At 37.4% G+C, this 23734-nt stretch overlaps 1 protein-coding gene across 1 annotated transcript in view; it reads left to right on the top strand.

The window, feature by feature from the left end:
* rapgef5a (Rap guanine nucleotide exchange factor (GEF) 5a) overlaps positions 1-23734 on the top strand; it is a 132796-nt gene that overhangs the window by 7555 nt on the left and 101507 nt on the right. Inside the window, exon 2 of the mRNA XM_036567541.1 lies at positions 18873-18926. Within this exon, the coding sequence (XP_036423434.1) occupies positions 18873-18926 (54 nt within the window). The remainder of the gene's footprint in view (positions 1-18872; positions 18927-23734) is intronic.

The raw sequence follows: 23734 nt of genomic DNA, 5'->3' as shown, positions 1-23734 counted from the left end.
CTGTGCAGATCAGGGAGTAGCCCAGGACCAGAGTTGGAGACCACTGGTGTACCGCGACTCCTCAGCCTCTGTGTTTTCCCTCTACTCATTATCTAGTGAGCAGATTGTTCCCCTAAAGCGATGTGACACAGGAGCGTCTGAGCTTTTCCTTTGCTCTGAACAGTGTCAGAACAACATCTCATGCTTCAGCGACTCACCCTGTGCTGGGTCGATGTGTTATACCTTAATTACGCGTGAGCACATCCTACATTTAGAGAGCTTTTAAAAAGGTTGATTGTTGAGCAAAGCGGGTGGAGTTTTGCAGTCTGTCGGAACTTGTAGAAGGTGCAAGATTAAATGAAGCATTTCTAATTTCTCCGCATGGCAGAGGGAGAGAGAGAGAAGTGACAGAGGAGATTAGCCTAAATGAATGAAGATTGCTCAATGTAGAGGATTCTGAGAGTAGTTTTAGACATTCGGGCCTAAAACTAGAGTTCAATATGTTGTTTGTAGTGTTAGGCAGTATTGTGTAGCAGAGCATTATATCCCCCAGCCTTATTCGCAGTTTTATATCGTTTCATGTTTTCATTCATTAATGTTCTTTCGCTAAAATACTCAGCATGATTTATGCTGTATATACATTATATAACCAGGGTGAATGAGGCCAGGTATTACTGGTGAACACTCAGGTGTATTTTTTTTGTTAAAATATATTCTGAGATGTTTATTTTCACATAAATACACCCTAAAAATGACAGTTGCATTAATGGATTGGTAACACTTTACCTGAAGGGTGTCTACATAACACATTCATAACATCTTACGTAAACACTCCATAGCATGCTTATGATGTTTAAATTAACATTCATAAAGTATACATGTTTTACATGACATTAATATGGACTCATTTTTAGATATATTTTTCAAAATAAAAGACCCTATTTTTATTTTGAAAAACAATGTTAGTGTGAATGAATCTCCTCATGTCATGAACATGTTATGAAGTGTATATGTAAGATGTTGTGAATGTTATGTAGACACCCTTCAAGTAAAGTGCTACCAATGGATTTTTATAACCAACCAGCAAAAGCATATATTTGGCGCATTTCCTATGTTAAAAATAACAGGACATTTCAAGAACTCTAAGCTTGACTGTTTTTTCTTACAAACTTAAATTTGTCTCACATCAGGGGTCGCCGACCTTAACCGGAAGAACAAAAACACTCAAATTCTGCATGTTGTCAACAACAGTACTTTTGACTAATTGTCACAAATGAATCTAGGTCTCTATTCGGTCGAGGCACTTTCATTACAGACCCTATAATCATTAATGCTTTGATTAAACACCTGAGATTCCCCCAAACAAAACAGTTTACAATGTAAAACTTCTTCAACCTTTTTAACTTTATTTTTCAAAAATATCGATGATGAAGTTTCTATCAAGAACGTTTATTAAGAACAGTCCAGAAAATGGAACAAAGTCTGTCTCTTTGTTTAAAATCATCACTGAATTTAGTCATAATGTAGCGTCGGCGCAGAAGATGAGCCTCTACTTGTTGAGCTGCCACAATAAACTAAGAAGTCTAGACATTTTCTAGAAATTAAACTAGCAACACCTTAAAAAAGCCTCCTCCTATGTTAATGGCACTTTCGTTTGAAACTAACATTAACTAGCGACACAACACACAGGATTTTGAACAAGTTTTCCAACAGAGCAACATAGCAAATCATTAAGCGCTTGTCAAAACAACCTGGAATACTAAGCTACCTCTTTCATTATGTGATCTAGACTGTCAAAAATGCTCAGTGTCCAGTTACTCTTACCTGACATATGTTTATATTTAGATACCTAGCATGCAGTGAACGCTAGCAGGCTAGCTAGCTGAGTATTAGTCATTACGTTACTTTATATTCAAGTTGTATCAAATATCGTACTAAATAAATGAGGCCACCGACTGAAATGCTAAGCAATAAACATGTGAATAATCAGATAATATTAATTACACAGAGTGGACTACATATCCAAACAAACGCCACCAAGAATTGCAGAAATTAGATAGTAAAACACCACCTTTATTACTTTATTGCTCCACGATTGTGGAGTTTCTTGGCTGCCTTCACGGAAGCATAGCATACTGACAGTCGTTACCATGTAGACTGGGTGGGCGGATCCCGGTGTGTTCCAGCCCATTTCCAAGTTTTTCATCCTTTAAGTCAGGGAAAAGAAGTCAGACTGAGGTGAGAGTGTCTAGATAGGCAAAAGCTACCTTGCTAATTTTAGCTGTTAGCTTGTTGTCCTCCTCTGAGTCATATCTGTGGTTTGAGTAATCCATTCGCTTCATTGTGATGATGACCTAAAGACACCACAGGTATGTGATGGCTATAAGATATTTGACTATTTGATTAGCGCTACCTGTCTTCTGTCTGCATTTGCCAGCTAAAACAAATGAAAACAAACCTGCCTCCAAATACCCAACCCAAGGCAGTTGTAGGTTTTCAAAAGTTCCTCCCACCTTCAAGAAACATCATCAAAAGAGTCTTTAATCTGGAAAATCTCACTAGACACTCTAGAGACTCCTGCTCTACCTCTGTGAATGAGACTAAGTTTATAACATCACTTTAGCTGGGGTGTTTCTTTAAAAATTTCTAAAAGGTTCTTGGCTTGGATGTATGATTCTATGAAAAAAATCTTTATTTGATATACAGGCTTTATGTAATGCTGAGGTTTTTCACAGTCACACATCGCATTTACAAAAGAGACATTGCTTGAAAGGTTCTTTAGGGAACCACAGGTAGTTGTTCTATGACATCGCTCCAAACAACTCTTTTTGATACCTTTATTTTGAGGAGCGTAAGAGCCCTTGTCTTTTTTCCCGCTGTGGGCACATTTCCTTTGTTGGAAACCAGTCAGGCTTCACTCTATCTATTCCAAAGACAGACTAAGTCATTTCTAGACATCATTGTGAAACCCTTGGTGGCTGGAATTGACACAATAAGGTTTGGATAAGGTCAGTCTCCATTGTATGCTGGTAGCAATCTCCAAGAGACTGATCGCAAACACTGGGTCATGTTTCGGATTATCTGGGAAAAGAAGGTGGGGTGGGGGGGCTTGGGGTAGACTCACAGCTGTGGCTTTAACTGTAGCTGGATTTGCTCTCCTGCGTTTGTATGTACTGTATGTGTGTGTGAGTGAGAGAGAGAGAGAGAAATACAGCTCAATGATCATGATGTGTCTAGAGAAACACACATAAATAATAGAAAATGGAAAATACATCATGGGTTTTACAAAAACAACAAAAGATCTAACTTCTAACTTGGTGCTATAGGGGGCAGCAGTGAGTAATGTATGTTTATTTGATGTTTGTTAATAGCACCTTTAGAGGGCGGTGGTGAGTAACGTTCGTTTATTTGATGTTTGTTAATAACACCCTTAGAGGGCGGCGGTGAGTGACGTTCGTTCATTTGATGTTTGTTAATAACACCTTTAGAGGGCGGTGGTGAGTAACGTTCGTTTATTTGATGTTTGTTAATAACACCCTTAGAGGGCGGCGGTGAGTGACGTTCGTTTATCTGATGTTTGGTAATAACACCTTTAGAGGGCGGTGGTGAGTAACGTTTGTTTATTTGATGTTTGTGAATAACACCTTTAGAAGGCGACGCTGAGTAACGTTCGTTTATCTGATGTTCGTTAATAACACCCTTAGGGGGCAGCAGTGAGTAATGTTTGTTTATTTGATCTTGAGCTGTGTCTCTTGTTAGTTGGGAGCTACTAAGTATCATCAGCCAGGAGGCCAGATAGCTAATCAGCTAAATCTATTTTAATGCTAACATAAAATGAACACATGAAATTGTTAATCACAGTTATTTCTACAGCCAAAATTTCATGACTGTGACTGACCTAGATACTGTAGCCCAATGCTGTTGTAAAAAGAACAATGTACCCTTTCAAATCACATCACTGTATCATGTACATATGTACTTAGACCTCTATGTACACCCCATAAACACAGAAAACACCTCAGATACTTGCATTTTCATTTCTTTTGGGGAGCTTTTTCATTTCCGTCTCATATGCCTGATTTAATGGCTTGATGTGAGATTAGACAATGAGGATGAGGATGGTTTCATTTCTTTTTTATTCTGTTTTTGAGGTGAGGAAGTAGATTGTTTTTGAAGTCCTGAAGGTGCTGTAGAGATACTCGTATCAGATTTGATCTTGGAGAAGACGGCATCTTTGATTTATTCATTCCATTTATTCCATTTTGGTATGGACACTGTTTACCTGGGAGTTTAACTGGACATCTAAGTCATTTTACACTAGGCACATTTTATTGATGGATATAAAAGAAGTGGATTAATAGCTTAAATATTATTGAAATATAATGAAGCTTTACCTTTTGAGACATTGAGATTAGCACAGTGCCGTTTGCTTTGTTATCCACCAGTGCAACATTATAGGCAGTGTTGCTCCTTCTGCTTGAGTCTCATTGCTTGCTTTGCTGTGTTTTTGTGCAGCAAAATCCTCCATGAAGAAGCTTCCGCACATGCTCTGGTGTGATATAAGAGTGTGAGGAAAATGTGAGGGTGGGAAAACATGAACTCAGCATAGCAGTGTTAGCATCCATGGAGAGTGTTAGTAACAGGGTTACTGGACGTGATCATGTCTGAGTAATGACATTTGACAAAGGACCTTCGAAGGCTCATGATCACATTCTTAAACATCTTTCAAAGCCTTTCCTGTAACATGAAACATCTCATGGACTGAAATGAGGGATGGGATCGATTCTGATGATATATTGTGATAATGGTACAGTTTCAAATTGGAATAATTCCAGTAAATGTGTATATATATATATATATATATATATATATATATATATATATATATATGGTCAAAAGTATGTGGACACTACTAATTATTGAGTTCAGGTGTTTCAGGTATATATATATATATATATATATATATATATATATATATATATATATATATATATATATATATATATATATATATATACACATATATACACCTGAAACACCTGAACTCAATAATTAGGAGTGTCTACATACTTTTGACCATATAGTGAATATATAAAATGATAAAAACAGAACTGAATAATGTATAGACAAACCAATGGCATGTACACATTGTTCAAGTTATCAATAGTGGATTGTCTGGTGCAGATTAGATTCTTGGCTTGATGAGGGGACCAGAGACCATCATGTGATGCAACTGACTGAGGGAGGCAGAACCACAGGTGGTGCATAAGGAAACAGAAACATGGCTAGCGAGCTAAAGGTCAACTCCAAGAGATAACTTTACATACTTCTCGCAAATACATCATGCTATACTAGGGGTCAGCAACCCAAATGTTAAAAAGAGCCATTTTGTTCTTTTAACAATAATCAGTCCACATTGGAAGCCACAAAATGTATGTCCACTTTATCATCATGGTTGTAAATATGTCTCAGCATGTGCTAATGTCCTAGTATATGCTAAAAATAATACATATAATATATAATAGAAACACAATCGCAGACTTACTTTGCTCTGCTTGAAGCTTTAGCTCAGCTGTAGCTGCTTTTCTCGCATCTCCGGCAGGAATCTTTTCCACAAAAGTGGAATAGTTTCTTGTAAAATGTCTCTCACTGTTTTATTTTTTCCGAGGTTGAAGTCGCTTCTCATTCACCAGCTTCTTGTTCAAATTTTCCCATTCCCAGAATGTAACTGCGGCACCACTTAAGGTGGAACGGGACAATTTGAACAAAAAGTCGACTTCGGCTTTATGACTTTTCAGAGTTTGACAGTTTCTCGTTGCAGATTAAACATATCAAGAAACCAGCTGAGTGCTTATAAATGCAAATAAATCCATTTGAAATGATCAGTGTTCATCTTAAATCTCTCTTTGCCGTTTCGTTAGCTGCTAGCTAGGTGAGATTATTGTCTGCGTTGCTATGGTGACCAGCTTTCTGTGCGCCAACCTTAAAGGGTGAATTAGCAGATACACATTAACTCCAGCGTTTAAGACAATTTGTTGTTAAAACTGTGTTGAACGATCAGCAGAGCTTTATTTAACTGCAAAGGAGGATTATTTTATTATTACTTACAAATCGAATTCTGCTGTGGAGCCACAGCAGGACAGTAAAAGAGCCGCATGTGGCTCCGGAGCAGCATGTTGCCGCCTCTGTGCTGTACTAATAAGAGTCCTTGGGCAAGACTCCTAATGCTACATTTGCCGACCACTGTAACATGATCAAACTGTAAGCTGCTCTGAGTGAAAGCATAGTATATATTTGTACATTAGATTCAGCACTTCAGTTTTGGCAAAAGCAAAATTTACAGATTTAAACGTATCCTTTAAACACTTAACATACTTAATTTAAATGACAGTCGCAATATTGGTCAGAAAGGGCGCATATATAAGCATATGTAATTTCTCTAAGTCTCCCAGCCTGAGACTGTTGTGTCCATGGCCAGGTGGATGTTGTTGATGGCCAGTAATCTCTCCTCCATTCTAACTGTGGTGAAATGTAAACGTAAGCGGCCGGGCTTGTTTGACTTCTTGCAGCGCACTTATCCAACGTGACGAGATTTCTCAGCGAGTCGTGCTGTTGTGAGCGGAGCGATCGTGTGCATGTGTATGTGTATGTGTGAGCGTTGGGGCTGTAGCGCTGAGCCTCGCTGAGCACTCTAATCTGAGAGTAATCCATTTCTGCCAGATAATGACCCACACACCCACTGCACTCTGCACGCTGCACGCAGGAACACACTCCTCGCAGGGGCTTTGATGTCTGCACATAGATAACACAGCGACAGGGTACCCCCTCTTCTTTCTCTCTCTCTCTCTGTCTCTCTGTCTATCTCTCTGTATTTCTCCTTTGCTGCCTGTCCCTTTCTTCTTCCCACTCTTTCCATTTGTCTCTGAAGCTGAAATGACTCCTGACTATGTAGCGCACTACACAGGGTGTAAACTAGTCACTGTGTGGTGCACAGTGTCATAACTGCTGTACAAAAACATCTCCAAAATAATATCTTTATCAAAAACCTCTGCAAAAAATTCAATTGAATTTTCACATTTCACCATGATTTGATTTAGGGATGAATTTTGAAGATCCAAAGGTGGGAATCTGATTTTATCTCTATACATGGGATTCAATGGGATTGACAGAATGTAATTTATTAATTAGATTTTGGCTGTATGTATAGCAGTTTCTATAGTACAAAGAAATATATGAGGCAGGTAAGAGCACTCGCTCAGTATTTGCATGTATATGTGTGAGCTTTGGGGGCTGCTGTTACACCTGTTGTAGAACACTGTGTTAAATAGCCAATTGCACTTCATTTGATCCAGATTATTTAAATAGGCAATTGATTTTTCATGTGTGAATTGAAAATGCCAGTTTATCCCTGTAAGACTCAAAACGGTAGGTCACTTCTAGCCTTCATAACTTCATAACGGTTAAAGGTACAAACATGATCCACATATCAGGACATTCAGCAGACCTGCTCCTGACTGACAAGCATGACAACATCGAGCAGAAAATCTTGTAGGCTAGTTCTGTGTTTTGAAGTGGCCTAATATTGTTTTAAAAACTTAAATTTCAGCCAACATGATTGTCTCCCTCTCTCAGCCTTTCTTATGATCTGACACAAGCTCTTTCTTACCTCACAATGTGATTGGCCGACGTTCAGCTCATTCGCATAAATTTCACTCAGCAAGAGAGAGCAGATGTATCTCTCCAAATAACTCCAGTAAAAAATAAAAAAAAAAACCCACAGTGTTTAGAATGACGTCCGTCTTGTATATGTATATGCTGCAAAAACATTTTAGCATCCTTAACTTAAAACACCTTCCCATATCCCTGAATGTATCTGGAGAATCTCTACAGTAGCAGAAAATGGACAATAAAGCAGTAAACCAAGCTTTTTTGTCATTTCACATTTGAAAATAACCTGATAATGTTAAATTGACCAAAAAAGCAATAATACATATTGAACATTATGTTAGGGGGGCATTGATTCCCATTTCTTTACTGTCAAATTGGCCAATTTTTTATTTTAATGAGACACATTTCTGTTATTTCGTATTAAACCGAAGTTGCAACATAAATGACATTATTTTCTCTTGAACACTTTAAAACTGATGCAAAAACATGGCGTTTCTGCTGTTTAATCTGCTCTTCTCAGTAACTACAGTGATTTCTCAGTGCTGGTGAAATATATGTAAGCATATAAGTCACACATCAGTCATAGTTTATCGTTACTCTGATTAAATGAATTCATAATAAATGCTTACTGATCTGAACCCAGAGTGAACTCGCAAACTCACTCAGAAGAAAATCACAGTGCATCCAGCAATAAAGGAAGCCTTGTGCATCTTTTATACAGTGATAGAAAAGATCAGCACACAGAAAGCACTGATATGTCTTAGTTTGGCCAAGGTGAGCATGTACACACTGTAGCTCCTCTAGTGGAAGATTTAAATTCTCAGCATGGCTCACTGGTGAGACGTCTGGTTTAATAGGGTTAATGAGCCAAACTGGCGTTTTAAGCTCTTATACGATGCCTACTTAATTAACAAGAATCAAACAAAGTGCTACATTTAAATAATAATTATGCTACAATATTTGTAGCACTTGCCTTCTAACAGTTTGACCAAAATCAAAATAATAAATTAGCTGATTGCTGATCACATGTCTGGAGCAAAAATCTGCAGATTCTCGTCTTGGCTGACTCTGATAATGCATCCCTACACTGTTAGAAATAAAGGTTCTGTGCGGGCACAATTTTCATTCATCAAGGTACAAACAATGTAAATGTTCCCTCAAAGGTACAACAGTGGTTTTAAGGTCCAGCTGTGCACCTTAAATAAGTTTTTCCAGGTGAAAAGTTCGTATTTGTACCTTTTCATAACCGAATGTTTTAAAACAGAACAGTAAAATAAAAGCCTGGAGACGAGACGGGGTGTGTGGAGTCAGTACAGCTTAGAAAATATAATTTCATTGGATTATGGTACAGTTATGTTCCCTGACTAAAGGTACTGAGATGTACCCCTGAGGGTACCACCCCAGTGACAAGAGGGGTCCTGCCCCAGTGACAGTTTAGTACCTTTATTCCTGAGAGTGTATATTATATTAATTGATTATATTCGATTCTAAAAAAAAATCAATGCAGTTAATTTGGCACCTTCAGAATGGAGCATCATGATGTGCCAGTTCAGTTTTACAACCATATATCGCTGCTGTCAGAACAAAACCTTGTATCACCAAAATGGTAACTTTACAGGAGAAGGAAAAAACTGACTTTAGTTTTAATGTAAGTCAGTGGAACCAGACTTTTTTCCAAGTGCTTTTGAGATGTTTCTTTTGGTCCATTCATCATGAAATTTACACACCATGTAAAGGGAAACAGGCATTTTCAAATAATGTCAAAAACTGAAAAACAACAAAAATGGAGATACAAGGTTTTGCTCCAACAACAGCGATATGCTAATGTAAAATTACACTTGAAATGTTTTCTTTTCAGAATTGGTGTTTTGGTGTTACTGTAATTTTCAAATGATATAAAAAATGACTGAGATGATGTCATGATATTAAATAAGCAGCCACATCAAACTCAGACTGCTTCTTTTTCACACCCCTGATTTCTCACCCTCATGCTTTTTTTTTCTCTCCTCCTTGTTGGTGCCGCTGTCCTCTTTCTCCTTCTCTCTCCCACTCTCATGTCTCTGTAAATCCTCTCTTTCTCCCTCTCTCTCTCCCTCCTCTTCACATCATAACCAGGCTGTGGTGGAGGGAGATTGAAACGTCAGTCTTCCACAGCTGAGGGCTGTAAAAAGAATAACGCTTACTTGTTTTTTCCCCTCATATAAGCCTCCACCAACTAGAAATGATGGCTCAATCGTCCTCCAGGGAAACACTAAGGTCATGTTGACCATCCTTCTCTTTAAAGCGGTCCTGCAGTGAGGAATCACATTTACGTGTTTTCCCCTCTTAGCCCAGATTCATGTTTGGTTTCTGAGGTTTACTTCTGTAGATTTGCACTGGAGCTATGAGGCTAATGTAGCTAACAAATAATTGAAGCTTACAGCCCAGCAGTTACCAAACTGCATGCCTAAATCATCACACGCTCGCCTCAAAGCACTTTAATAATATCAAGTAGACTTGCTTATATGGTTGCTTCCATTACTTGAGACTGTATAACATACTGTTATCTATAAAAATGGATAAAGTCTATGAGATGGCTGCCAGTGTCGGAAGCTATGCAACATACTTTTGTCCATTTTTACAGATAACAGAATGTCATGGTGTAGAAGCTCATTCCCGGGTAGAGGAGAAAAATTGCCTGTAGTTGTTTTTTATTTCTCTGATTCTGGCAGCAGTTTGTTGAAATACTGACTTAATCTTGAAATAATGAATCATTTTCTTAAGAATTTGACATAGTATCTCAAACTGATCACTTATGTCCTCAAAATGTTTACTCAAAATTATCTCAAAATATCTCAGAAAATGACTAAATATCTTATTTTCCACACATTTTTACTTTATCTAGTAATATCTATATGTAGAAATAATCATGTTGTGACTTTTTATATCTTTTATAAATGATTAATATCTTGAATATGATATGAAATGTAAAATATGATTTAATATCTTGAAATAATGACTTATTTTCTCAAAATAGTGTCAAATGATTTCTTAATTTCACATTGTCTCAAAGGTTTGTTGAAATTTTGAGTGTGAAAGAGTGTGAAATTTCAATATATTATGTCAGAAAAATAATTATTTAGTCATAAAGGGTCAGAATAAAAAGGAATATTGTTATTTTGAGCTCAATTCTCAGAACAAAGTAATTTCATGATTCTAAGTTGCAAATTTGAGTAAATAAGTCGTTATTTTGGGAAAAGTCATTATTTTGACATAGTATGTCAAAATGCTGATCCAGAAACAGAGAAGAAGGAAAAAGCTTAGGCACCATTTCTTCTCCTCTATGAGGTGGGAATAGGAAACCACATGAACAGGTCTATTTGGCATGTTTAGAGTTTGAACTATGTCATAATTTAAGCATTTCAGTTTGTATAGTGCTAACTGGTATTTGTAAACTTTCACAGCTTGTTAGCTACATTAGCCTCATTGCTCCCGTGCAAAACTAAAAAAGCGAACTTCAGACACCAAACCTGTTGTTGCTGATTGACTCTATTTATAAAAAGGGTGGAAAACTGTTTAAATGAGATTTTTCACCAGGCTATTCCTTAATGAGAAGGAGGAGGAGGAAGAAGTGATGAGGGGAGAGGAGGACTAGGCCTTGAGGTGGTGTAGAGAACCCGCAGGTAGAAGAGGGAGCCATCTCCATGTGCCTGCCCCAGCCTGTCCCTCTCTTTGCCTTTAAAATCCATCTTTCGTGTGAAGACTGTGTTTCATGTCCATATCTTTGTACTTGAATGAACCTTCAGTGTGCTCCACTTCCCTCGCAGCCCAAACACTGTCTGCTCTGCAGCTCCGCTGCTGGGAGCTGCTCCCTGCTCCAGGCTGGGTGCCCTCTGCCTACAGCAAATCAATACTCCTCAGCGGTCACGCCGCCTTCCACACACACCGCTATATGAATGACCGCAGCCAAAACAAAGCCCACACACGGTTTAGTGGACTCTAAGAGAGAGAGATTAGTCTAGTCTAGTGGCAGAGAGCGCTCCCTCTCTCTCTCTCTCTCTCTCATCTCTTTTATCTCTTTCTACTCTGTATCTCTCACTCTGCCTATTTGTTTTGAGGGAGCTTCAAGGCAAGAAACATTTCAACTGTGTATTTTTATGGAAAGAATAGATATTTGATGTTTTCATCATCCTTAGCTTCCATACATGGTGCAAGTGGCTGAGTCTAAGGTCCAACCCATGTGAAAGATATTGTTGCTGATTTTAGGGAGCTAAAAATAACAAATATGATTTTAAATTTATATTTTATATTCCAATAGATTATAATGTTTAACCCTTTTGAAATACAATGCTATCTTTAAAGCAGCACTGCTCCTCAGAAGCTAGAGAAATAGCGCTAAAATATAAACTGAAGATTGTCGATTTGGGTCGTTTGTTTTTGTAGTTTTATGGTATTTGGCTGATGCTCTAAGAACGATTTACAGTGTGATTGTTTTATAGAGGTAGACGAAGACAGTGTTAGGAGTCTAGCCCAAGGACTCTTATCAGTACAGTGTAGGGTACTTTCCCAAGTGAGCGATTGAACTCCAGACTGCAGCATGGAGGGCGGAGATGTTACCCCTGAAAGTCGAGGTGGGTGCATCAGTGTGCAGCGCCAGAGAAGAGGTGCACAGATTGGCTTTGGTTCGGTTGCCACAGCCAATCAGGGTTTGTGAATTAGAATAAGCTGGGATGGGAGTGTCTTTGGGTAACTTGTAGAGAAGGAAAAAAAAATAGCAAAGAGGATATTTTCTGCAGACGAGGCTCCAGAACTGCTGTTCCAGCACGGAACGGCGAACATCGTGACAACTCTCCCGAACCATGTTATTCAGAAGATGTGAGTGATTTTGGCACCATGATGCAGATGATACAGACTGTGTAAAAATACAAAAAAACCGACCCCTTTCTTGTGTAACTGTGGACAGAAACTGCCAAGAGAATTTCAGACGTCAGCAGTGTTCCATAAAAACACTGTGCAGAAAAAAGACACAACTTGAAAACAAGAATTAAAAACTTGAAATAACTTGTATTTTAGGTCAATACGTTTTGTGCAGAAACAATTCTGTCAATATTATGGTTTCTTATTTATTTATTTTTCAATAAAACCTGCAACAAATTAAACTCACGTTTTGTGCTACTGTGGTTTTATGGGCTAATTCACAAATATAGTGTGTAGTCGTATTTATTGAATGACATATTTATTAGCTGAGGTTGTGCTGAATCTGGGGACATATAAAACTTTGTGGTTCTGTCCAAAAAACAAAATGAAAGTGCAAATCACAAATGTTTGCGAAGGTGGAAGTGTGGTGGTGTATGTCTAACAGGGCTAAACAGTGTTTTACTGACTGACGTGAGCAGAAGTGAAATAATGTATTGTAGCACTGGGGGTGAGGCTGTCCAGAATGCTTGGTTTCTGTTTATCACCTCTTGTTCTTCTTATTTTTCCGTTTTTTGTGTGTTATAACATTATTCTCATGCTATTGGTTAGGTTTGCAAGCATATTTTGTATTGTTATCATATGGTTATCGATTGAGCTGCCCTGTGGCATAGCTGTCCAAGGTTTTTCTTTGTCACCATGAGAATGTGAGTGCAGACTTTCTGCTTCTGCCAAATCGGGTAATCAACTATTTTCATACATAGCTCTCTCAGTTTTAGGGGCTCAAAAGTAATTGGAAAAAGTAATAAATTACTCAGAAGTGAAATAATGTCTGATCAATAAAACAAACACCTCCATGTGTAATTTGGTGCACTTTAGCTGTTGCAGCATAAAACCAACCAAACCAAGTGAAAAAGATGAACTATTACAAAAACTGCGGTGCAGACTTCAGAAAATGAACTGGGTACGAAAACAGCCTGATTTTCATAGCTAGCAAAGTTTGCTATCTGAGGTTGAACCCAGTAAAGTGCAGGGTCAAAACTCTGGCACTGTTCATCAATATTTACATTTATGACATTTGGCAGACGCTCTTATCCAGAGCGACTTACAATTGGATCATTTTACACAGGTAGGCGACGATGTTAGGAGTGTTAGGAGTCTTGCTCAAGGACTAGGGTGCCAGTCTACAGCGTAGAAGGCAGAGGTGTTACCCACTACACTACACCGACCACAGCTCCACACCATCAACAGGCTTATTGTGACACGTTATTAGCATGACATGAAAGGTAGCAGCCTAGTTGAATTTTGTCATTTTTAGAGGTGTAGTACTCCAATATGACCCCTGGATCACGTCATCAGTAAATACAAGGGAACCAGTTCCACTGGCAGCAATACATGCTTGCACCATAACACCACCTCCAGATGAATGATGTGCTTTGAATCATGAGCAATTCCTTTCTTTCTCTACACTTTTCTATTTCATCATTCTGGTACGAGCTGATCTTTGTCTCCTCTATCCATAAGCTGTTGTTTCAGGACTGTGCCGTCTTTTTTTTTGCCAAACTCTATTCTGGTCATTCTGATTTTGATTTACATCCTGTGGTGAACCCTCTGCATTTACTCTACTTGTAACATCTCTTGATTGTTGACTTTGATATAGATACGCCGACCTCCTGGAGGATGTTCTTGATCTGGCCGAGTGTTGTAAAGCGTTTTTTATTTGGGGAAAGAATTCTTCCATCATCCACACAGCTGTTTTCTGTGCTCCTGTGGGCCTTTTGGTGTTTCTGAGCTAAGCTGTGCAGATAGTTGGTTTGGCCACACCTAATGTTTTTGCTATCTCTCTGATAGGCTTGTTTTGATCATCTTGGTGACAAGTTTTTGGACTTCATATTGAGAGGTCACAGCAGTAGATTCCAAATGCAAAAGCCACACTTGAAATCAACTCAAGATCTTTTATCTTTTTACTTGTAAGTGAAATATTGAGGGAATAACACACACCTGGCCATTGATTAGCTGAGCTGCCAAGTTTTTGAGCCACTAAAAATGTACACATTGGTTATAATAAAAGCTGAAAGTCTGCACTTTGCACTCACAGTTTCTGTTCAATTTCAGCTCCTAAATGCTGTGGTAGAAAGCTAAACTAACAAAAAACTTAACTAACTAACAATAACAATAACATAAAACCTTGTATCTTCAAAGTGGTAACTTTACAGGAGAAGGAAAAAACCTACTTTACTTTAAATGTAAATCAATGGAACCAGACATTTTACCAAATCATCTTGGGCCATTTTTTTGCTCCATTCTTCATGAAATTTACACACAATGTAAAGAGCAACAAATTATGCCAAAAAACGAAAAACAATAGAAAAGGAGGTTTCCTTCTGACAGCAGCGATATATATATATATATATATTATTGAACTACCATATATTAGAATGATTGTACAAATGGAATGATTATGTTTATTGCTTAAATTAAGGCAAAGCAATACAAAAATCATCTGGCATGTGATGAAGGAGAGTGAGAGTGATAATTTGCATAAGTTGACATGACAAAGAAGCTAAAGCATTCTGTAATGTTGGCTTGGACAGTATCTATTTTTTCATACCTGAATATCTTACTAACATTCCACTTAGTATATGATGCTATTTGTGTAAAAAAAAATATATATATATATATACATAAATTAATTAAAAAAATTAAAATTTAAAATAAAAAACATGTTGAGGTGTTGGTGATAGAAGTCACTTATAACACATTTTGCAATCTTTTTTTTCTAAATCAGAAAAAAATATTTTGTTTTATGCATTTACCAAATAAGTGAACGCAGTGCATTTTCAAGTCATCATTCAATAAATGTCAAACCATTCAATTTTTACATACTGTGATATACTGTATTACCATCATACCACCCAAGCCTACTAAAAACACTGTGTAATGTTTATACGATACCCAAAGTCATTCTGACAGATTGCAGTACTCTGCAGCAAGTGTAGGGGGCGATATAGCTTTAGTAGTTTCGATACATTATAAAGAAGAAACCACTTTTTGCACAGATAGAACTTTGGTGACAGCGATGTGACGAGCAAAGAGAGAGAAAACTGCAGAAAACACAAAGGTTTGATTAGTCGATTAATCAATCATAAGAATAATCGTTAGTTACAGCCTTCCCTAAATCCACCCTTGTCTTTGGTAGGTCAGCCAGTTGGCTGTTTATGTGGTAACATGGAAACCAGTTTTCTAAAAAATGTTGAGTTTTGTGGAGCTTCCTTAAAAGCTACTCAAGTGCCGAAAGTGGCACATCTCATAAACTGTCCTGACCCTGTTTCGGCTCATTAGCTCATCATCTGGCATGGCCACGCAAGAGAAAGTCCAAAGTGAGAGCGAGAGAGCAAGAAGAGAACGCTGTGGATTTTCAAACAAAAAAGGAACAGACAACTTAAAAGCATCACCCCAGATAGTTCAAGCAGGAGCCCATTGCTGTAATGAGGATCAGTGGCACTGTTCTAGATCTTCCTAATGGTCTGTCTCTCCCTCTTTTTACATCCTCACTCAAAGTAAAGGCTAAAATGACAGTTTGTACCAATTACGCTCGACACACTGCCTTTTTTCCATCCTGCAAACTGGAGACAAATGTTGAGCCCTGTCTCAGAGCTCCGTCAGGAGGAGTTTAACACTCAGAGATGTTTAGCCAGCCAAGCATCTTTTGAGGTCAGCTTTTTCACATCCAGCCATGTGAGTGTATTTATAGTAACATTATCTTATGGCATGATGGCATGTTTGATGAGAGGAAGTGAACTCTGCTGGTTGAAGGCCTCATGCCAAATCCTGGCCCGGTACAGCATGGTTAGCAGTAGGGATTATGGGGGATGATATGTATGAGAGCTGTTTCTCTCTCTGTCTCTCCCGCAATATGTATATAATAATATATTAAAAATGTTATGTTAATAATGACATGCAAATGTGATAAAATGATATATGCAACTTTTTTTTAACACCGTGAAGGCATTTTCCTGAATGCTGACCCAATTACTCTATATATGTACAGTCTTACAGTCATTGGTTTGCCCCTTTGATCCATCTGTTGTTGTGGAGGCTGAAGCCCAGCTGTAGCACACACACCTATGCATGATTGTTGTGCTTTCATTCAAATACAGATTTTAAATGGCTTTTAAAGTGATGCCTTCAGCACCTTCCTCAAACCTATGGATAAATCAATGAACAGTCACTGTTGTCACTGTTGGAGAAAATGGAATGGTGATTTTACAGGAGAAGGAAAACACCTTATGTTTCACTGTACATTAACATAACAACATTGTATTGTACGTGGTTTTGGATATTTTCTCGTTGTCCGTTTATCATGAATTTTTGACACAGTGTAAACGGCAGCTGAATTTTTTGTTTACGTAAAATAAGTAAAACGACCCAAATGGAGATGTGAGGCTTTGTTCTGAAAGCGACAATTTAATATATGCACTTGTTGTTGGGTACTTACATTGAACAAACTGAAATATGGCATTTTTCTGCAAATTTTAATGCACAATTGAGTTTAACATATTGGAAAAAAATACAACATAACATATAAAATGTGCTGTAACTTTTGCATATTTTATGTTTTAGTTTTTTCCCCAATATGTTAGATTCAGAAAAAAAAAAAACAAAAACAAAAACAAAAACAAAAAAACAGTAATTGTGCATTGAAATGAGCAGAAGTGTGGTCTTTGTAGAGGCTGTGTTAACTTATCTTCACTTAGCAAACCAACAAAACGTAAAATTCCTGTAACTGATAATATAACTTAATGTAGTTACAAATTTAAAGCACTCCGGTTGTTTTAATTAAAAAGGCCCATATCCTATATTTTTCTTGTATTTAGTTTCATTAAAAACATTTTTGTGGTTTTATGTACCAAGATTTTTATATGACCATTTTCCAACATCTCTGTATCCTTTAGAATTAAACAGGCTGTTTTTCTTATTGTGCCCTTAAGACTGATACATGTAAATGTTTATGTAAATGGTATATGTATATGATATTTGCAAATAACTTCTGTTCTGATTGGCTGCCCTGTATTGTGCCTTATTAGAAGTACAGTCCAGGCTGAAACACCCCCTATAACTTCAGCCCAAATGGGCGGAGATAAACTGCTGTAGGCTGAATAAGTGGCTAGATGTAAAGGATGATTTGTGACATCATAAAAAAAATTCAAAAGAGGCGATTTTTGCAGGTGTATATGAACTGTGTGGACTGAGTAATGAATGATGCACTGTGAAATTTTAACAATGCTTACATATTACTTCTAACTGCTTTTTTTCCTAACTCACTTTTGTTTTTCATGATGTGGACCCTGTAAACAATGCTTTACTGACTGATGTCTCAGGTGTCAGATGTGAATCAAATATAGTTATGTCAGTCCTCAACTGTAAAATTTCTTAACCTCTTAACAGGCCATGTTTTATTATACACTTCTATAACCTAAGAACAGCTCAACCAGCTTGCACTGAAGTCCCTGTAGTTACTGAATAATAAGCCTTTGTATGTAATAAATCTGGGATTTTAAGGCGTTAAATTCAAATAGACAAAGATATTCTGCATTCTTAACAGTTTAGTTGACTTCTGATAAGTGGCTTCGATTTTGCTTATTCTTCATCAGTTTTCTTCACATAAGAACAATTCATGCTTTATTTTCAGCATTTTTCCAAATAATAATAAATCTATGAAACTCTAATATTGACTGATTTTATCAGTCAAATAACATATCAGTCTGGCTCTGTTTCCCCAAACAATAGAGTGGAGCTGCTTAAGCACACTGTGATTCGCTCATCAAGATCCCAAGACATCTCCACTACTGTCCCTGGAGCTTCCTCAGTGTATCTGACTATATGATATAGAGCCTTTATCCAGTCATTCCACCAGTTTGTCAGTCTACGATATTACCATACATACAGTATGTCTGGATAAATGATAAGGATGTAGGATAAATTAATCATTCTAGCACTATAGCATTTGTACAGTGCTATACTGGATATTCAGGGGTATTAATATTGTTACAGTGATAATTTGCCACTTTAATTCTCTCAGAGAAGCATTCTAACTGAACGTGACTTTGTCTGAGGGCTTCATTAACACTGTCTGAGCCACTGTAAACACATGTAAGACACTCTAAGCCGCATTCATGTGGTAATGTCATTTACCGTAAGGCAGGAGGTGTGTTTGAAAACCTGTGTTTGGTTTGGGGGTCATTATCACTGTGCTATGTAGAAACTGGACTGTGTGGTTTGTTTAAATACCATTATGACCTTGTTTGTTTTTATTGATTGTGTCTTGGCAGCAGTCACCTGACACTGTCCCAGGACCCAGTGCCAGCGTCCCCACCAAGTCTAAGGTAGGGAACTACTCTATAAGCACACATAATATAGTGCCTTCTTTTTGTGTTCTACATACATTAGCATTCAGTATCAGTTTTCAACATATGCATGTGTGTATATATACTATTGTAAGATAATTACAGGAAATTTTAAATCATTTTTAATTTCTTGTTTCCAAAATGCTTGAACCGTTGAATAAAACATAAAAATTGGCATCCAGTTTATAATAAATAAATGGCCATTGCATAATGCAAGATCACTCTTTGTTTTATTTAATTTCCAGTCAAAACGGTCATTAAATACAAAATATTTTAGTGTCACAAAAAAAAGCCAAAAACATATCTGACAGAAAATTACACAGAGGCCTCAACAACTAAATATATTATCAAATTTTTGTGTGTCACTTTTTACCTTCATTACAGCTTCCATTCTTTTCAGGAGACTCACTTTCAAGTTTTCAAAGAAATCTGCAGGGATATTTTTCCACACCTCCAAAGTTCAGTCTTAGAAGTGTGTTACATTTTCTGCTTTTCATGATCCAAGTATCATGAATTTTGTAGATACTTGATACAAGTATCTACAAAATGCTAACTTTACAGGAGAGGGCAAAAACACTCTTTACTTTTATTTTGTAGCATTTTCTGTAGGTCCATTCATCATGAAATGGTCACATTATGTAGAGGGCAGTTGCTGAGTTCAAATGATGGAGAAAAATAAAATTCAACAAAAGTCGAGATTCATGTTTTTCTTTGGACAGCGATGATTTAATCTTCTCTGAAATATCTCCTTTAGCTATTTTAGATGCACATGAGAAAGAAATTTGGGTTCCACTTTACCAAAGACCACCTTTATAAAGTGTTCATGAATGGTTTAATATTAGTTTGATAATGATAATCAATTAGGTCATAAACACCTTTCATAACGACAAGCAGTTATAACACATGAATAAAAACGGTGATCTGTTATATCTGATAAATATGAATACTTGGTGAAGCTGACAGGTTTAATGCTGACGGATGGAAATGCCATAGTAAGATCAGCAACCAGCACGATCTGAGCTTAAACAGTGTAGATGAATTTGGGCTCACTATTTGGCAAGCAACAGGTCACTGTTGTTTTTTTAATTTATGTGTTGTAAATGCTTATTAATGATGATTAATATGTTTATGATTCATTTATAATCACGAAGAAACTCATTTTAATGTCTTTATAATGGTAATCTTTTTATAAAGTGGTACGAAATGTTGCTATTTGGCTGCTTGTGTAAATGCTAGTGTTTCTTTGGAGGGGAACATAATGTCAGTGATATCTTTGGGAGCAGCCTTTGTCGGGAGGACACAGCTAGAACTGGTTGGTTTTTTAGATTGGAAGGAGGGAAGAGTTAAAGTGGCAGGAGGTGCACAAAACAGAACCGTACACTCATTTTAAAACATGAGAAATGAGTCCAAACTTTTGAACGGTGAACCTATAACTCCACCCATGCAGTGCCACTCACATACTCATGATATATACGCAGTGCAGTATAAAGCTCTCTCTCCTTCTGTACACAAACACAAACCCGCCCACACACACGCACTTTCATTACTATTCTGTGTGAGATGCAGTGGAGACGGTCTGTGGTGTTCATCTGGGTGCTGATGAGTCTCCTCGTTTGCCCTTTGCTCGTTTGATCTCATGCTGCTGGCTATGATAATTGATGTCTGCATCTACGAATCTCTTTTAATCCCAACACTAGTCAGATTAAGTACACTACCTCGCTGTATAATCGCTCTGCTCATCAGCCAGGCCTGGGCGAGAGCACATGTGTGTACTGCCCTGCTGAAAAATGTGATGATGGAGATAAAAGAGGAGATCAGAGTACACCCCTCTTTGAGTTTTGGCCGAATATGGAGCCTTGTGGGACCCCATAGAGTTGAATGCTAACATTGCTTTTTTAAATAACATGAAAAATAATTATTTAAGTGCATTGCCTCAATTAACACTGTAAATGATATGATGAGGAAAAAAGCACTACTGACAAGGCACAGACAAGGCCTCTGCTCTGCCCTACAGTTTTCCAGACTGGGTTTCTCAGGCCCACAATACATCTGTGCTGAAGCCATATCTAAAACAATGTTTTTTTTTATTATGTTCTGCTTATTTTCCAGGTTATTTGTACCAGTAATAAAAGAAAGAAAGTCGACTAATGCACCTTTAACAAAGTAATTTAGTCCAGAAAATTTCCAAAACATGCATAAAAATTAAATTTTCTTTTATGTACTGGTTAGAATTCCCCTTTAAATCTATAACCCCATCTTAGTGTCTATATGTAGTGCTTACTAGAGTTTATATTCCCATTGTTGTTGTTGTAAATGAATTGAATGGTGTTCAGAAGAGTGGGAAAGACAGTGTAACATGACCCCTGGTTTTTGTTGTGTCAACTTGCTTGGCCTGTTGAGGCTCAGTAGATGGATTGCTCTGGTTTAAACGGGTCACGGCCTCAGTATACGACACGTCAGTGGTCTGGGATTTAAAATTGAGCTTTATCAATAATGCTAAAGGTGTTTTTGAACATGCAGTGGAGACGAGAACCCTATTGACTGAAGAATTGATTAATCCATGGAAAGAGAACGAGAGAGAGAGAGATGGAAATACAGAAGGATGTCCATTATCTCAGGCTTGGATCATTTGATGAATGAAATATCTATGCTTTTATGCGGTCAAAGCCACAGCAGCACCTTGCCTCTGGGCTTTTTCCTGATTGCGTATATTTGTTCCTGCGCACCGATGATGTAATGCTCTGTTTGTGTGTAAATGCTGCAGCTGATGCCACTGGGGTCATTCGGTAAAGATGGGGTTAAGATTTGCATACAAAACAAACTTTGCGGAAAGAGCACACAGAGATCAGGGCCGGCTGATACTCTTCCTGCCCAGGAGATAAGCTTCTGGACAGGCTTATAAATGTATGAATGCATTTAGAAATGATTGTACTAAAACATTCATTACTCTAGCACTCCACTCGCTCTCTTTATTTCTCTTGCTTTACCTCTCTCTCTCTCTCTCTCTCTCTCTCTCTATCACACATGTGCAAACGCATACATATACACCGTCTGTCAAAATTTTGGGGACACCAAACTTTTCAAATAGGTTTTTTTAATAGGTTTTTGCAAGATAACATTAAAGACTAACTAGGTTTATTTTAAGGCAAACAATTTTGAATAATTGGTAAACAAGGACAAAATTAATGCTTAAAAGCATTTCATTTAAAGCTGCAGGTGTTTTACAGTCTCTTGGACAGTTTCCAATTACACCAGAGGGGGCGATAAAAGTTTAAGACCTTTCCAAATGGAGTCCCGAGTTTTACAGACCAAAAAGAAAAAAAAAAAAAAGACTAATTAGGGAAACTATTTTAAGAAGACAATAAATTAGGACAAAATTATCACTATAAAAATAGTTTCTTTTAAAACCACAAGTGTTTTACAATTTCTTGGGCAGTTTCCATTTGCGCCAAAGGGGGCAACAAAGATTTCGGACTTTTTCAGTCCTGAGTTTTATAGACGTCACGTTTTTAAAGACGAACTGGTTTTAAGAAAAAACAACATCACACTTCCAAACATTGGTGACAATTTAGAGCAATCAATAAATTGGGACAATGGCATCGTTAAAAATTGTTAAATAGAGCTTGTGGTTGCTCCTGTGGTTTAATTGCCCATGTTAATGCTTGGAGCTTTGAGTGCTCGTGTTGAGTGTTGGCATCTGGCTAAAAGCAAAATAATAACTGTTATTGCTTGATGAATCAATTTCGTCTTACTCTTTGCCTTCTTCATGCGCTCTCATCATAGGGCAATACTGGCAAATTGAACATAGATTTGTATTCCTATAGCAGAGTTGAAACAGAGGGGCACTGCAGAGGCTGAACTGACCACAGTAATGTTGACAGTTTGTGATGTGTTAAAATTTGAACACGACTGATGTAATTTATTATTACAAAGCAATATCTTTCATTTTTTATTCAAAAAAAAGAAAAATGACTAATGAAGTAAATAGGCCCACTCTTTAAATTAAAAAGCACATTGGACCTGATGCGAAGGTTTCAGTGCGTTAAGTCGTAAAAAATGTACTTTTACTGGTATGACTGGAGTTTCAGATCCCAGATGGTCATGCAGAATGCTCATGCATATGAAGAGAGAAGGAAAACAATACATTCTACTTTCATTGTTGTTATTGATAAGTTAGTCTCCTCTAAATATTTGTGACAGTCATCTCCAAGTCATTATTTTTAGGCATAATCTGCTCTTCATACCAAGGAAAACACTTTTAGAACCATTTTCTTTACAAAAGAACCATTAAAGAACCATCTTTTTTTTTAAAGTGTACTTAATGGGGAATTTCACAGATGTTTCATCTTCATGGTGGTGATGATGAGAGTTTAATGCCTCTAAATACTCCCACACAGAAAGTTGAAATGGTTATGAAAAAAAATGCCTGATGTCTGAGACATTGTTTCGGTTTTAAGGTTCTGGCCTAAAACGTACTTTTAAAATCTATGCATGGTGGAGAGTTACATGCTGGGCATGGCGAGGCAAAATAGCCACCAAGGAAAACTTTTTTCAGATTCACCACTATTTTACCATCATCAACATTACATATAAATCTCATATAAATATTTGAACTGACATGTTGACCCCTGGTTCCCATCACCACTATAAAGAAATCTGAGGTGGCGCGTTTCTCTGCAAAAAACATTCAAGTTCAAGAGGCTTTATTGTCATTTTAGCTACATACAAGTACACAGTGAAACCAACACAGGAACACAAGTGCAAGACAATACAATATACACAGTGCA

Source organism: Colossoma macropomum, unplaced genomic scaffold, assembly GCF_904425465.1.
Source record: "Colossoma macropomum unplaced genomic scaffold, Colossoma_macropomum, whole genome shotgun sequence".
NCBI classification, from domain to species: domain Eukaryota; kingdom Metazoa; phylum Chordata; class Actinopteri; order Characiformes; family Serrasalmidae; genus Colossoma; species Colossoma macropomum.
The sequence above is the reverse complement of the archived record's forward strand: the minus strand, read 5'-3'. Positions and strand labels throughout refer to the sequence as shown.